Source organism: Myotis brandtii, unplaced genomic scaffold (genome assembly GCF_000412655.1).
Source record: "Myotis brandtii unplaced genomic scaffold, ASM41265v1 scaffold350, whole genome shotgun sequence".
Taxonomy (NCBI): Eukaryota; Metazoa; Chordata; class Mammalia; order Chiroptera; family Vespertilionidae; genus Myotis; species Myotis brandtii.
In genome coordinates this window covers 952,053-970,040 of record NW_005363468.1, presented here as the reverse complement: position 1 = coordinate 970,040, position 17,988 = coordinate 952,053, and the positions used below count along the sequence as shown (strand labels likewise).

Sequence of the window (17,988 nt, the reverse complement as noted above, 5' to 3'; positions counted from 1 at the left end):
CATGTAACTTTCCCTAAGTACTGCCTCAAAGTGACCTTTCTCTAGTCTGGTTTACTACAGCACTAAATGACATCATATAATGGAAAGTTTTACTATTACTTCATTAGTGGTTTTTTCCAACTAGTCTGTTTCTGCTATCAAAGACCTTGTACCTTACTTCATGTATGTAAGGCTTTTTCTTACTGCTCTAATAGTTAGCAGAGCTGACTCAATGTCCTTTTTGAGATGGAAGGATGTACTAAAAAAATTCTAGACCATTCTTTTCCAGCTGTCATTCTTCCAAACCAAACACTGGCTATTCAACAGAGAGGAGAGAACCCAAATACCTTGGTGGCATAGACTTCATATTGCTCTCTGGCTCTTCAAATACATTAGGACTTGCATCAGGAGTTACTGATATGTACGGGGCAGGTACAGATGTTGAACGGAGATATCTCATTTCATCCTGAAATAGGTTGTCATCTTGATAGCCCACAAAATTTTCATGATGATGCCTACATTAAATCAAACCCAGTAACTTTAAGTATGAAGACAATACAGACAGTTTCCATTTTCAATCTCCTTCATAAAAGCGAAAGCAGCGCATTTAAATCTATATGAGTGAAGGACTAAACTAACCACAGATGTAAATAGAAGGATATAAAAGTCGGACAGTTTTACACATAGATATTCCAGGTACCACAAACATTTCAAAACCAAAATTGAATTCATTTTCTTCCCTTTCGAGAGCTTTTATCTCTTCTGGTATTTTGGTGAATGATCCCACCAATTATCCAGGGGCCTAAGTTAAAGTATCTCAGTGCTGTAGTAGGCTTAGTCCTCAACCATGACCCATCACTCAGGCCTCAGTACTAGGTTTCCTCTCACAACCATACTTTCTTCTCATTCTCTATCATCACTGCCTTGGTTTAGGCCCATGTTTCTTGCACAGTCACCTTTTTGGTAGGAACATATATGAGTCAAATTTGAGGAAGATATGTAAAATGTTCCATGGGTTGAGGGAATGTCCATTCCCCAGAGAGCTAAAATTATAAAATCCATAATTATGGTATGCTAGCATTTTTACATGTTTTACAATTCTTTCCTTTTCAAACTGGAACAGAGTTGTTAAATTTAAGTTTACTAAGTGGTCTGAATGAAGCTAAAGATTTGTTGCTATTGGGATATCTGATGATTTCCATCTTGGTCTCAAATATATTTAGTCTTATACCCTGACATAACTCTGCTACACAAAGAGGATAACATTGCCAAAATGAAATTGTTGGCTGGCAAGTTATGCCGGCAGGGAATTTCTAAAATCTTCGTTACCCAATGAAAAAAAATCTGAACTTGGTATATGAAAGGCTGTTTTAGAGTGTCAGTGTTTAAGAGTGTGAAAGTACAGACTGTACCACCCAAATCCAATATGGCATACTATTTATAGGCTCCCCTCCATCTTCAGTAATGTCCTTTCATCCAGTTCCCACATTAGTAGCTGAGTGATCTAACTGCAAACGAGTTCATGTATTTCCCTATTTAAGATTCTTCCACTGTTTCCTCTGTGGGGTAAAATCTAACCTTAGCATGGGCGATAGGGCCCCACATTACTGGGTCTTGGGTTACCACTTCTAGTGGCATTTCTATATTTCTCCCAGTAGCCAGTTTTAATAAGCCTGTGAATCCTTAAATGTGTAATGCTATTTCATCATTTGTGTTTTCACACACATGGTTTACTCTGTCAGGAACACTTTCCTCTCATTACCTATTTGATTTAATTCCTATTTATCCTTTAAGACTCTTGTAAAGGGTCAGATTCTCTGGTCCTAATCTCCTGGGGAAGATTCAGGAACTCTCCATATTGTATGCTCTAAGAGCATCTTGTACATACTTCTAATATAGTACTGATTATATAATATTTTTAATACTTTATTTACATGTCTTAAATGTCCACAGAGTATGAGCACATGGAAGCCAGAATTTTATTATACTCATCTTGGTATCTTAAAGGTCTAGTACAAAGCTGGTTACCCAGTTGGTATTTATTTAAATAACAGAATGAATAATTTTAAAAAATTAAAGAATTTTTTAGGAAATAGTTTTTTTCTACTTTAGCATTGCCCCCTTTTAGCAGAATGAAGTCAGCCTACCAAAGAATAAAAGATAGCTAAAGTCTTACTTTCTAAGACATATTTTTATATGAATAATAATACAAATTGACATAGTATTTACAAGGTTTTTTTTTTTTTTTAAAAAAAACACACCTAGTACTTTCAGGTGTGTCCCTACCAGTCAAATGCTGGTCAAGGCAACTCAGAATATGAATTCCTGGAGGTCTCTTTATTCTACACAATGTGTTAATATAGCATGGATATTCAGAACATGACATTAGTTAATCAACAAGCGATTAAATAAAAAACTCAGTTGTATTACCTAGCTAATGTCTGCAGGTAAAGACAAGGCATTTTAACAGGAAGATCCTCAGAAATGCCCTCTTTCACGCTGGGAAGCTGAGACTGGAATGGCTTTGCAGGATAACACAGAATGCTCGGCTCGGCTGCACTGCTCAGAGACAGCAGGAAGAGTGCATTTGCTTTAATCACCTGGTGAGCTTCCATAGTGGGCAAGGCACGAGGAGTCTTGACTTGCATTGGCTTCCTCCTAGATTGTTTGACCTGGCAACGGAAAATGTGTAGTGGTCTTTTCCTACTTATATTCAAAATCTTATTTCATAACCTAAGTATTTTGAGTCTGTAATACAAATTATTAAACACTTGTAGAATCATTTAAAAATAATAACAGTGACTACCAAAACAACATTCACTTCATGCTTGTCCTGAACTGATTGAAATGATTTTATGTTGAAGATAAACTATACATCTCTTATGTCCTTGGGAAAATTAAAAAGCTAACTAGTAATATCTAAATGGAATTATTTAAAAAAAGAATCAATAATCTCTCTCTGTGTGTACATATTCAGCAAAAATTTTTAGTCATGTGTAGCACTATTGTGAATGATCTTGAGTTTCCATGAGTTCTACAACACAATTAGGGATTAAGAAAAAGAGAGAGGAGATAAAGAGTACAAATAGAAAAGGAAAAAGGAAAAGAGGGAAAGTTGAGAGAGAAGGGAAGGTGAAGAGAAAAGCTATGTATATATGTAGAATTACATAATAAACATCTGTCAATAAGGCATATGTGCCACAGGCTAGTTGTCTTGTGCTATCATAGATATAATTTATTTTTGTAATAAAAATAGCTGGCCTAGCACAAATATTAAATTTGTATATTAGTCCAGTTATAAAGCTGGTCTTTCATTGAATTTATATGGAGTTATCTGATGTAATATGATCATAAAAATATTTTTATAAGATTTATCCTTATCATTAACAGTATAACCAGGACAGAATAAAAATACCTTTTCCCTTGCAGCAGCCTGTTTTTCCCGGAGGTATTTTTCTCTGCAGCGATCACATACCAGATACCAAGTGCTTCCTCCTATGCCACCATCACCACAGTTACCAGCCCATCCTCCACAAAAATGCCCAATGCTATTGTAACCTTGTCCACCAGCATAACGGCCACAACCTTGAAACAAGAACAAAGCAAGTGACCTTAGTGGTCTGATCCTTGCAATTTATACATTAATGACAGATTTACCTTCTCAAGTAAGCAAAATACTGAAGCAAGTATCTCACTTTTTTTATGGCTATTAACTATGTCAGAAAAACTGATTACCAAAAAGTAATCAATTAAATGATAGCTAAAATAGTCCATACAGGCAGATGGAAAGAAATATACAATGTGCAATCTGGGTACATTTAGATTTACGTAAGTATGCCAATAAAATTAAACAAAAGAGGAATAAAATATTCTGTAAAAATGATATATTTTAAGGAATCACATATTTTGTAAAAGGTTTCAGGTATAATATATAGAAAGAGAAACCTTTTAACCAAACTTGTAATGGGTAAATTTTGGAATACTAATCAATTGTTATAGAAATCCTTACATTTAACTAAAATACAGTCTTCTGATAAAACAGTTGATATCACTTCCCATAGGAAAATGCCCCCACTCCCCTAAATCAGTATAACATAATTTAGTTTGCAATTTTGAGCAGGAAAACCTGAAACCAAAGTAAACCTCATACTGGGATCTTTCCCCCGTGTATGGACATGTCATGCTTTCTACTGTGTGACATACCTTAACAGCAAGATTTGGGTAACACAAAACATTTAAAAAATAAACAATGTTTCAAAATGTAATATATTAAAATAAAATAGTACTAAATTGCCTTACCTATTTTTCCCAAAAAAACTCCTAAGTTATAAGATACTATAAATTCTGAGCCAGTTTCTCTGTATTTTAACATAATTTATAGAACATTTCAAGTTAAAAATACCTATTTAGTATTTTTACGAAAAGTACTTATATATGTTTAATAATATCATTTACCTGGGTGAGCTTGTCTCATATGGTACGTCACTGGGTATGGATGTGACTCTCCACACAGCTCACAGATGGTATCTTTCTCTGGTCCTCCCACTGCCAGCTGGGCCATCTCACCAAATAAATTACCCCTGGGCCGAACTTCTGCCTTTTCTTTTTTCTTCTTTTCTTTTTTGGCCTTCTTATTCTCTTTTTCACACTCTTTCTTTTTAAGGACTGCACAAGAACCAGGACTTGGAAAAATCATATTCTGGGAAGCTGCTTTGATAGTAGCCAAAGAGATGTCTTCCCAGAAAGCCACTAAATGTTGTAAAGTTAAGGGAAGAGGAGATTTAGACTTCATTGGGTGGTGCATGGACATTTCAAAAGTGGCTTCAGTTTTCCCATCCTCACATTTTTCATGCAGAGGTGGCTCCTTAAGCATAGACAACACCTTATTTTTGTTGATACTACCCATTTTAGATATATCTGGTCCATGAGGTGCAATATTAAACATATTCAGAGCAGATGATATTTCTAATGAGTGTCTATTTTTTAACTTGGTTTCCTTTTCTTCTGTAGGTTGTTGGCTGTTTAAACTACTTCTTATAGGGGCATGTTCTTTGGAAAGTTCAGGATTAAATTTTAAGAAAGAAGAACAAGCCATTGCATCGTGCACTATGCCTTCGTGCCACAGGAAAGAGGCAAAGACTGCTCTGGCACACTCGGCCACAGAGGGAGACATGGCTTGTTTGGCTGGCTCTAAAGGTTTGGCTCCGTCTCCTTTGAAGAGAAAGCTGGATTTTTCCTTTTTGGGCCTGGTGTGTCTATTAGCACATTTTCGACTTATTTTGGGGGATGCTCTCATGTCCTGTTCCTCTTTCAGTGGGGCTTTTCCTATGCTGAAATGAACTTTATTTGAACCTTCTTCCCCACTCTTAAATTCACTGCTTTCATCACAGGTACTATCTGTTAGACTGTTCGTTTTTAAAGTACTTGAAGTGCAGACTTCAACCACCTCACTGTGAAGGTTTTCTTGTACCACATGGGGAGAAGGAGCTCTATTTTCAGATCCGGGGGAATCTTTTGAATCCTTTGGTACTTGTTTTGGTTTTGGTGATGTTGATCGTCCCCTTAATGGTTCTGTGAGGGGCATTTTCTTCTTGCGGAGGGTATCTGGATCAAGTGTGTAAGAGTCTGATTTGGAACGTTCCCGAGGAGGATCAAGTTTTGTCTTAACTGGAGTGGTACTTTTTTGAGGTAGATTTTTATCATGTGGTGAGGAGGAGCGGGGAGAACTAGCACCAGATGGGCTAGACCGATTGGTTGGGAGAGTCTTTGGTTTAGGAGACGATGACCGAGAACCTGGTCCCGGGGATTCAGCTCTGAAACTAGAAGACACCCTCCCATCAGATTTCAACGTCTGCAAGGTGTTATGGTTGGGGGACAATGACCTACTGTGAGAATCTGACCTCAACTTCGCAGCATCAGACTTCAACATGAGGGATTCACTAGCTGATAAACCTTCGGTGCCCCTTGGTTTCTTTGGATCAGCAGTAGTCCGGCTCATACGTCCATCAGGTTTAACTGATCTGCTGTGCTTGGAGGACAGTTCTGATTTTCCTGATGTAGAGACTGGTCTAGAAGATGTTGAGATAGTTCCTCGGTCACCTGTGTGGTCCATTTCATAGTAAAACTTGTTAATAAAATTACAACTTACTGATAATGTAGTCACTGATTTAAAAAAAACAGAGCTAAAACATTTATATTGCTTGTCACAGACAAAAAGACTTGAAAAATAAAGGAAAATATTTTTCATAAAATTTCTATTACATAATTATACAACCATTTCCACCAAAAACAATTTTCATGGATGCAAAACAGACTGAACAAACAGTAGCTATGTACCAATATGAATTATCCACCATATCTGAACCTCAGCCTTAGAAGAATTAGTGAGAATTTAAATTCAGTGAGAGACTAGAAAGAAAAAAAACCTAACTGCTTTTTTTTGGGAATAAAATATTGGGGGAAAACATATGTGTTTTTTAAATATGAAGTAGTTGAGCTAAATTTCCAGTACAATGATATCTCCCATCCTTATTAGGGATGTTAATGGTGCAAGTCTTGTTAAATTAGGAAACTGAATTTATAAACACATTTATCATTTTCAAGTCCACAAACAGATACAATTAGGTTAAAATAGAACTGCTAAGGAGACACTAAATTTTAATGCTTGAATTACAACAATTTATAATTAACATATGAATGCCCAAAGGTTACTATTTAATTACATGTAATTTAGGCAGTGTTTATTAAAAGATCGTACTCTAAAAGTTTATTTAGTTTATTAAGCTTAGCTGGTTAGAATTTTGAGCTTGTGTCCCCTTGGAATAAAAGGATCCCCAGAATTAGTTCAAATCTGAATTGTAGGGGACCTTGAAATAAGGAGTCAGGAAAATAACAGATAAAAAGATAAAAGAAAAATATTCTACCTCTTTTATAGTAAAAACTAGATATTTCTACATGGACACCACTGTTTTGGGTATCCTGACCCTCAATCGGTGTATCTCCTTTCTACTATTTCCTGCTTTCCTTTGAGGCATCTGTCACCAGTAAGTGGTACAACCTACAACATTACCTTTCCTCCCTAAAATAAAAATTTCCAGTCTTAGTGCAAGTGATAGTAATTAGTTGTTATGAGAAAAGCAATCTGATTAAAGTGATGCATGTGGTATAAACAACTGAAAATTCATAAATCTTGCTTGCTAGATGTATTTACATATTTTTAAAAAGGGTGCTTAGCAAATTCAAATACATCTGTTAACTGGTTACATTTCAGGTATTTTTTAGGGTAATGTGTTTTGGCTTGCTTGTGTGTGTGTGTGTGTGTGTGTGTGTGTGTGTGTGTGTGTGTCCGTGCATGCAGGTGCACATATGTGTGTGTAATCACACTCTAGCTATCTACAGGTCAAGGCAATGCTGCTACAGAATCTGACCTTCTGATGGAAGGTCTGCAAGAACTGTTATTTTTATTTATTACTCTTCACAGATGTAATGTCAGGAATGGGTCCCTGGAATAATAAGTGCTCAAAGAATATTTGTTGAATGAGTAAATGAATTCTTGTTTTCTTAATGTTTCTTCTGCTAGTCCCAAATCTTCATATTCTCCAAAAATCCACTTCTTACAATTATGGCTCCCAAGGCCACAGGGCAGAGGCGACAGTAACTGTTGTTGTGTAAGAGTCGGATGCTTGCAAGTTAAGTAATTCTGAAATAACTAAGTATGGCAAACAGCATATTTGGAACATATTTTAATTGCATCATGCCAGTGTTTAAAATAATTACTCATTCTCTGGATGAATAAAAATAACTACTAAATATACTGCTCTTCAGTTTCTTGTAATTCTTTATTATTCTGTCATCAATTTCATTGATCATATATGTATTATAAAACCAATATAAGAGACTGGGCTAAATTCAGAGGAAAAGTGGTGAAACAAACCACAACACACACAAAAATAATCCAGATATTTATGCTGTCACAAAACAGATAAATAGATGTTACAAACTTGATAAGTGCTTTCAAATTGTATAAAAGTAGTTTAAGAAATTGCTGCCTATTTTTCTGATGTAGTAATAGAACCAAAGAGAAAATTTTGTAAACGTATATACTGAATCCTTGCCACTAATTTTGAGTGTGTAATATTTGGAGTACTGTTTTTTTGTAATCTGATAGTGGACAATGCCTTCATAATCACATTTATTTCAGAAGCTGAACCATATATATTTAAAAAGAATATATCATTGCTATATGTGGTAAAACTATATGGTAACCGATGTTTATCTTCATTTGGGTTTCAAAAATTTTGAGGCAGGTAGTAAATATTACTAAAATTTGTCATGTTATGGCTGCTTGAAAGATCAATAAACATAAACAAATATTTTGCTAAAAATCTTTAGGTCACATAATACTTTCACATTCAACACTTAACTAATTCATCATTAAACTAATTTCATGATTATATTTGTCATATGTAAATTTAAATGATAATAGGCAAAATATTTTCTAACCTCAAAAGAATTCTGAAAAAAATACAGGACAGAATAGAAGTTTAGTACATTCAAATAAAATTAGTAATCATGTTTAATCTTAAGTATTCATTCAATAACGACCTGCATAATTTTTTATGCCAAAATTGTAAATCCTCAAATTATATGATCCATACTATAACAATATCTTACACTGTAACATTACATGCATAATATGTAGTATTTATCAGGTTACATAACAGTATATATTATAGAGATCAGGTCCGATAAAGATCAGCTTCTATAATACTATTTAATATACTACAGTATTATAAAGTATCATTGTCAACTATATAAAGAAATGTAAAACTGTTTTATCAATTTCTAAGAAAAAAAGAAATCTAAATATTACCTTTAAAATGTATACAGTATATTAGCCATTGCTACAACACTTTTTAATAAAATTTTCCTAAAATACATGACTTTAAAAGTTTAAATATTACTGTCACACAAAAATATGTAAGTAGGCAGCTATAGTATTTTAGAAAACTAAAACATTTTTAAATTGTCTGAAATTTTATCAATTGTCCATATAGTTTAAGCATTACTAAGTTTAAGTTTTTAAAATGAAGTGACTAACAAAATACTATAAGGAAGACTCATGTCAGACAGGACAGGTAACTGATAACTAAGTTAAGCTAAAAACAAATTAACCTAATTATCTGTGTTTCAAATAAAAGACTAAAGTAGGAAAGTAAATCCTGCATTATATAACAGAAAAATGACTTAAAGACTAACTTGTTACAAAAGATATTATATTCTTATAGGTCACAATGTGCCTCATGACATATGCAGGTGGGACAAAAGTAGATTTACAGCTGTTTGTATGGAAAAGAATATAATAATTAATAATAATACAAGAATAAACTCTCTGTTTCTTGTACTCACAATGAGAAACCTATTTTTGCCCCACCCTGTATATTCCACATTTTTCTGAAAATAATGATTTTACAATTCCTCAAATCAGGCACTTCTTTCTATATACTATTTTATTTTTTAAGACCTCATACAGGTTTGAAATTAAATAAGAGTAATATTTAGCCTACAGATATTGTCAACATGCATATCAGTCAGGATAATCGCTACTATAGTATTGAGCAGATATATCACAAATTAATCCCAAATATCAAAATTTAAATAAAATAATAAACTTTAATCTTAAAAAATGGAATGGGATGAACATGACTGAAGTGAACTAAAACGTCTTCATTGAAACCGCCTATGTTCATTAAGAATGGCCCATCCACGAATGCACGCATACCCACCCTTCAGTTTGTGAGACAGAGATGAAAGAGCAGAGGCAGGCCCAGCTACACCATAATTTTTGTAAATGCGCTCACGAGAAGCAAGGTTGCGAGATGGAGATTCTACAGTGAAAAACAGTGGCAAAGAAGCAGCACAGATTCAATGGAAAAAAAGTTAGCAGAGAACACAAGCAGCAACAAAGCATTTCAAATGGTATGCATGACTTAACTATTAATAAAGTTTATTCAGCTAGATTTTTCAACAAGTTTATATTTTTCTAAAATTCAAACAGAAAACATAGGTCAAATTAGTTAATTTAGATTAATAATGATAGCTTTAAATGTGGTAATTTAAAAGTTAAGTAAGGCTTATAGCTCTGATAAATCAAATCTGAGCATTTCTTTTTAGATTAATACTACTTAAACTCGCTTTTCTTTATGGACCTGGAGAGTACTATGTTAAGTGAAATAAGCCAGTCAAAGAAAGACAAGAATCATATGATGTCACTCATATGTAAATCTAATGAACAAAATAAACGAACAAAAACAGAATAGTCTCATAAATAGAGAACAAATGTCAGAGGGGTTGTGGGCTGGGTGAAAAGGTGAAGGAATTAAGGAAAATAAAAACAACCCAACTCATAGGCACAGACAACATCATGGAGATTACCAGAGGTAAGGGGGTTGAGGGTAGGGGTTGTAGACGATAATAAAGGGGAGATAATAGTGATGGAAGAAAATCTGAATTGGAGTGGTGAACATAAAATACAGTATACAGATGATGTATTATATAATTATAACTGAATCTATTGTCCCCTTGATTTCTGTAGGGACATGTGACTATGATGATTCCAATATGTATCTCAGAATGGACTCAAGTTAGCATTTATGATTAATTATTTTTCTTAGTTTATCTTCAGTGAAAAATGTTAGTACCAATCCAAATACTTAGTGTTTTTTTTTATAGATCTTATTATTGAGGTACCACACATTTTTTTATACATTTCACAACACAAACACAGCAAAAGAAATTACAAGTCAATGAAATATGTTAAACAGCCATGATTTACCATGCCAAAAATGAAGTAAAGTTAAATAATTTATCTTTTAAAAAGAATAGAATCTTAAAAGTATAGTCTTTTAAAAGCAGTATGCCAAAAATATCTCTATCTAAATCTTTTAAAAAATCCATTTATTTAAAATTTAAATTTTAGCAATTAAAATAAATATAAGTAATTGAGCTGAAATATATTCAGGTAATGAGATAACTTTTTTAATATTATTGAAATAAAAAAAACTGGATACAACATGTATTTTGCTCAAAACAGAAAATAGTTGACTGATTCATTATTACGGCCAAGATTATAAAGGTGAACTACTCATAAACCAAAAAGTTATTCCATGTAAGATACTGAGTACGTATTATGTATCAGACATTGTTCTAGCCATTGAAGATAAAATGATGACTAGAAATAAAGTCCCAGCTTTTATGGAGCTTATCTTAAGGTGAAGGAAGAAATGAACAAATACATACACACTTGATCAAGTGGTGATAAACTTGGGAGTCATAAGCATGCAGATGTTGGAAACTATTACATGCCTGGATAAGACCACTTAGGGTGTGAGGTCTAGAAGAGACCAAAGTTCTGGGACATTCCTAGGATCCAGAACACAGCAGGATGTAGAAAAGAGACTGGAAATGAACACTTGGTGAGATAGGAAATATTCAGCAGGCAAAGAAGGAAATTCAAAGAAGAAAGTCAATTTTGTCAAACACTGTTGATAAGTCAAGTAAAATGAGATCTTAGAATTGACAAGTGAATTTAGAAAAAAAAAAAAAAAGCCAAAGACTGACTCTAGCAATTTCTGTGGATAAGGACAACTACAAGAATAACCTGCAGTGGGTTCAAAAGGGAATGGCAGGAGTGGATAGAGATGTACTACATGCCACCAAATCATTTTAAACAAAGTTTAAAAATGTTAGTGTTTTTGTTTTTTTCTTAGATATGTCTCCATTGATTTCAGAGAGAGGAAGGTAGAGGGATAGAGAGATAGAGACATTAATGATAATAGAAAATCATTGATCGGCTGCCTCCTGCATGCCTCTCACTGGGGACCAAGCCTGCAACCCAGGCATGTGCCCCAATTGGGAATCGTACTGTGACCTCCTTCTGGTTCATAGATTGATGCTCAACCACTGAGCCACAACGGTCAGGTAAAAAATTTTCAAGTTTTAATATTTTTGAGCATCCTTCTGTTTGAAGACTATAAAACGCAAAAGATACCAGGCATTGCAAAAGAAATTCTTATGCTATTTAAATATCATGTAATACATAGTCTCTAACTATCATTGAAAATATCAGTTAGAAGGATGTTAGCTTTTGACTGGAAGAGTTAATTCAAGGGGAATTCCAAATGCCAATGTAAGGATACAGTCTCGTGGCTTGGCCGCTAAAGTCTGTGAAAACCGAGTTTGTCAGAAGGACACAGAAGCAGGAAATCAGAATACTATCTTAATTAGGAGCCACCATAAACATAAATGTGAAAAACTATGAGGATAATTGTAGGATAAGATGGCAGAGGTTTAAGAACAAACTCCTGGAAAAGGTTTTGAAGACAAAATAGACTTTAAGTCTTTTTCAATTTAAAAAGCCTAGAGAGATTGGATTCCTAGGCATTATTCAGAGTGAGTAAGAAGAAAAACTTTATTTTTTTAATCCTCACATGAGGATATTTTTCTATTGATTTTTAGAGAGAGTGGAAGAGAGAGGGAAGACAGAGAGAAACATCGATGTGAGAGAAACACATCCATTGGTTGCCTCTTGCATGAGCCCCAACCAGGCCCGGGCCAGGGAGAAGCCTGCAACCGAGGTAAGTGCCCTTGACCAGAATTGAACTCGGGACCCTTTGGTCTGCAGGCCAACACTCAACCCACTGAGCCAAACCGGCTAGGGCAAAAGGTTATTGTTAAATGCCTAATAAATTAAGCTGTGACTACAGATAACACTTGTGCTATGCATATAATTTTTAATAAAGTTTGCTCATTTAAATATACTTTGATATAGTTAACTTTTTAAAAGATTCATGTTTTTCAATTTTAAAAAAAGAAAGTAAACTGATAGTAAGCAATATCACTGCATAATATATATGTATGTTCAGAATCCTATAAATGTATTGGGAGAAAAGTGGAATTATGTGAATGATAAAGGAACCTAAGACGTGGAATAGGAACTAAAAATTATTTACATAAATGTTAGTATACTAAATGAATAATAAAAGAATGAAAGATAGAACAAAATTTCCAAATAAGGATAAAACAGAAATAAGCTTTTCATTAGAAAATAACAGTAACCCACATGATACGAATGCAGAAAGAGGAATGAAAATATGTAAGATGGATAACCCTCAAACATGATGTGTCTCTAAATGACTTCTAGATGTAACTGTACTTGGATAAAACATAGGTAACACATTACTGATTACATAGTAAATCCCTAGTAAATATGGTTAAGAGATATAACATTAAGGAAAAGCATATCATTTCAGAGTTTGTGGTGGATGAGATAGAAAAATTCGGAGCAAAATATGATATATATCCTAGGTCTTAGAATATTTCAAAAAATTCCAACAAAAGATTAAAGATTGCTCCTTGAACAGTGACTAGAGACACACAAAAAGAAAAATCTGGTTTCCCCAAATTGCTTATTAGTTGCAAAGGAAAAAATAGTTTTTATATATCAGAGAAACAAGACGTGTTTGTTCAGGTGATTAACAATAACCATAACCATGTCCTGCCTTCAGAAGGATACAACATGTATGTAGCACAAAGACAGCTAAAATTGCAAACAAAACTAAAAGGCTTTCAGGATAAAATACTTGTTTGTAGAAAGAATAAAAAGGCAAGAACCAGCCACTGCCTCGAACCCAGGAAAAGGATGAACCACAGATAAATTAGAGGCATGTTCCATTCTTTCATTGTTGTTCGGAGGCAGGGGGCAGGACTTTGCTTCCATATTCTCTATCAAACTGAGAGCAGACAACCAGAGCAGCCTGTGACAGTGTGACTTTCCCATCTAGTACTTTATCAGGGCTGTTGCCAAGGGATTTAAGGTACAAATAAGAAGGTTAGAGGAAATGACCTCTTGGCTTTTCCAATTTTTACAGTTTATGTAAGGTAATTGAGACGTAATTGGAAAAACAAAATTACTGGAGTTAAGTTTCTCTTATTTAAGTCTTAGGTTTTCCAGTTACCAGTTAACTGTATAACTTTGGGCAAGTCACTGAGAATTCTTGTATCTCCAAAATAAGAGCGAGATGACTTTTTATGCACCTTGAACACTAGCAATTAATTATGCCATCATATGACATATTCCTTAAATAAACTGAAGGGAGAGGGAGAAGAAAGTCATTCCCTAATGATAAGTGATGAAACGTCTCATTTAAAAAGATAAATATTTAGTTGACTTTGGTGATGGTATCATGGTGTATGCATATGTTCAAACTCATCAAAATGTATACATTTAAATTTCAATAAAGCTGTAACAATATATAGTTTTAATTTCGCTAAGTCTAAGCAATGAGATATACTACAGTGTAGAAGTTTTAGAGAAAAGTGAGAAATAAGGAAGACCTAATATGAAAGTAGAATTTAAATTCTTTGAGAACTGTTTTCTAGTCATGGCTGATGTATCTCAGTGGTTAGAAGATTGTCCCTCACACCAAAGGATCATGGGTTCGATTCCCGGTCAGAGCACAAACCCAGGTTGCAGATTCTATCCCCAATTAGGGTGTATGAGGCAGTCAATTGATGTTTCTCTTTCACATCAATGTTTCTCTCTCTCCCTCTCCCCCTTTTTCTCTCTCTCTGGAATCAATGAAAAAAATGTCTTTGGGTGAGGATTGAAAAAAAAAAAAGCTTTCTAAATTAAATTAATTGCAAATTATGAAAATGCTTTAATGATTCATTTTTACTCTAAATGTACATAGAAATAATTTGATGGTGTATTTACAACTTATCAGTCAGCAATTTATTAGTTATGAAAATGCCAAATATGTTTTTCCCAAATATGCTTTTCATATTCAAATTATATTACAGTTTACTGGAGCTAAATTACCCAAATGACCTAATTTTTTTCTTATAATCTACTTTTTATTCTGTTAATGATATTAGGTAAGAATTTTATCTTTCAAAACAAAAACAAGAAAACTGACTTCCTTCTAGACTGGCTCCCCCAGCTGTGATTAGCATGTCCTGTGCATTTTATAGCCTAAATATTTCTAAACTTGTTTCTTCCTTTACATTCCCACTGTAATTTACTTAGTTTAAAAGCCCTACTCAGCATTTCTTTGGACTTCCTGCCTCTAACTTTTGCCCTTTCTCCAGGATCTTTTTCATAATATTTTCAGTTCTTGCATAAATGTAAAACTGATCCTGTCACTCTTTTGTTTAAAATTCTGTGGAACTACATATTTCCCTCCTCTGCTCCCTCCCTCTTATTTCCTATACTTAGAGGATAAAATCTAATCTACTAAGTATGGCTTATAAGACCCTTTACAATGGCCCCATTCTCCCTAGTTTAAAATGCTGCCACTAGGGCAGTAACACTCTCAGCTACAAATGCATTAAGTTTCTCAACTGAAGCATGTTTTCTAGCATGATCAAATCAGCTGATTCATACGAAGTGGTTAAAATGGTGTCTGTTATATGGTAAATGTTTGAAATGTGTTCGCCATTTCTATTTCATACCTTTTCTTCTTTCCTCAAACTACCAACATACTCTCCATATGTTAACTCTGGGATGTTGCCAGCTTCCTGTTTTACTGAAACAAACAAACAAACAAACAAACAAAAACAAACAAAAAAACACAAAAGAACATCCTCAAGCTCCTAACACTATACCTTCTTCTTTCTCTCCTGTTATGACAGATAAACGATGTGTGCTCCTACTTAGCTGACCTTTCCACTTTGTGCTAGATTTCATCCTCTCTCCTATGCAAGAATATTGTTCAAGCAATTCTCCTGTCTCCTGCATCATCAATTTCTCACTCTCTCTATTGGATCATTCTCCTTAGAAAACAACCTTGATATTATTTTTTTCCATTAAAAAACAAGTAAGTCAAAAACATCTCCAGAAGTTACATCATCTCTCCTAGTTTCACTTTGTTTGCTTTTCCCTGTAGAGTAAATCTTAAGAGAGCAGGTACAGATGTCATTCTCTACCTCAGTCCACTAGAATCTTATTGCCGATTTGCTTACTAGGTCTAAAAACTACACAAATAATTTTGAAATAAAAAAGTAAATTATAGAACATACTTCTTTCTCTCTCATGCATGGTAAGACAAGGAAAATTTATAACTTTCATTTCTGAAATTTTTCTATTTCACTAGAATAATTGGTGAAGTAACTTGTTTATATATACAGGTATGTGTACATTTATAATAAAATAATTTTGCTAATTAAAAAAAATCAACAAATTAATTTGCCATATTATTTCAAATTGCAGAGATTAGTGAAAAAAATTATGCTTCAGAAAAAACACACCCTTAAAGAATCCTATCTAATAAAGAGGGAATAAGCTAATTGACCCTCATGCCGTCACAAAGATGGCGGCACCCACAGCCAATAAGGAGGGAATATACTAATTGACTGCCATGCCCTCAAAGATGGGGGCGACCAGGCCAGCAGGGGAGGGCAGTTGGGGAAAACCAGGCCTGCAGGGGAGGGCAATTAGGAGCGACCGGGCTGGCAGGGGAAGGCAGTTGGGGGCGACTGGGCCAGCAGGGGAGGGCAGTTGTGGGCAACCAGGCTGGCAGGGGAGGGTAGTTGAGGGTGACCGGGCCAGCATGGCAGGGCAGTTGGGGGCAATTAGGCTGGCAGGGGAGGGCAGTTGGGGGCGAATGGGATGGCAGGGGAGCAGTTAGGCATTGATCAGGCTGGCAGGGGAGTGGTTAGGGGCAATCAGGCAGGCAGGCAGGCGAGCGGTTGGGAGCCAGCAGTCCCGGATTGTGAGAGTGATGTTGGACTGTCAGTTTAAGCCCGATCCCTAAACCGGCAGTTGGATATCCCCCGAGGAGTCCCAGATTGGAGAAGGTGCAGGTTCTGTGGGATGACATCCCCCGCCTGCACGAATTTCATGCACCGAGCCTCTAGTGTGTTCATTGAAGCTGGATGAAGCATAGAGGTGGCCCAGTGCACAAATTTCATGCACCGGGCCTCTAGTTACTAATAAGAATGCTCATAGAAATGTTAGATAAAGTTGACATGGGGGTAGTTCATGTGTATCTCTGTAGAGCTCATCTACTTAGCTGGGAACTTGAGTTATGACATTTTGGAAATCTTTTCCTTTCAAACCAAGCTACATTCTTAAAATTAAACTATAAAGGGGAAAATAACCAATCTAAAGCTAATACTCTAGATCAGCGGTTCTCAACCTGTGGGTCGTGACCCCTTTGGGAGGTCGAACGACCCTTTCACAGGGGTCACCTAAGACCATTGGAAAATACATATATAATTACATATTGTTTTTGTGATTAATCACTATGTTTTAATTATGTTCAATTTATAACAATGAAATTGGGGGTCACCGCAACATGAGGAACTGTATTAAAGGGTCGCGGCATTAGGAAGGTTGAGAACCACTGCTCTAGATGCTAGAACTAAATGTAAGCAGAAATTATGTATATGAATAGATTTTGTATTAATCATCAGTAGGCAAAGTTGAATATTTAAAAACATGGCCTTTATAGTTAGTAGAACTACCTCATGTTCTGGATATACCATCTTACTATGACTGTTTCTATAGTAAATCATTTATCTTCTCTAAGCTTGTTTCCTTATCTGTAAAATGGAGACATTATCTCAAATGAGGATGTATTAGAGTGCTTAAGTACAGTGTTTAATACACAGTGGTGATGATCCATACTAGCAAAAATTAACAATATGATTTTCTATACGTTTTATTTTAGTATCACAAAAGTATAAGACAAAAGTGATTCTCATTTTACTAACTAGTAAAGGGAGTATACGTAATCCACCTTCTAAAGCAAGATGAAATGCTGGTGGAATGGATGGCAGTGAAGTTCAGGAAAGGATAACTTACTCAGGTAGTCCTAATAATGGGCACTCTGCCACATTTAATTTTCCTAATAAGGTATGATGAATACAATTCTAATTTATTTCCAAAATATTAAAAACTATTTTTGGATTCCATAGCCTTTTTTTAGTTATGCTAAAGATTAAATCTTC

General features: G+C 34.8%; 1 protein-coding gene across 1 annotated transcript in view; it reads right to left on the bottom strand.

Moving 5' to 3' along the window:
* MYCBP2 (MYC binding protein 2, E3 ubiquitin protein ligase) overlaps positions 1-17,988 on the bottom strand; it is a 300,054-nt gene that overhangs the window by 55,451 nt on the left and 226,615 nt on the right. Inside the window, exons 61-64 of the mRNA XM_014544063.1 lie at positions 4,435-6,078; positions 3,395-3,564; positions 2,410-2,651; positions 327-494 (exon numbers count right to left, since the gene is read on the bottom strand). Coding sequence (XP_014399549.1) covers positions 327-494; positions 2,410-2,651; positions 3,395-3,564; positions 4,435-6,078 — 2,224 coding nt within the window. The remainder of the gene's footprint in view (positions 1-326; positions 495-2,409; positions 2,652-3,394; positions 3,565-4,434; positions 6,079-17,988) is intronic.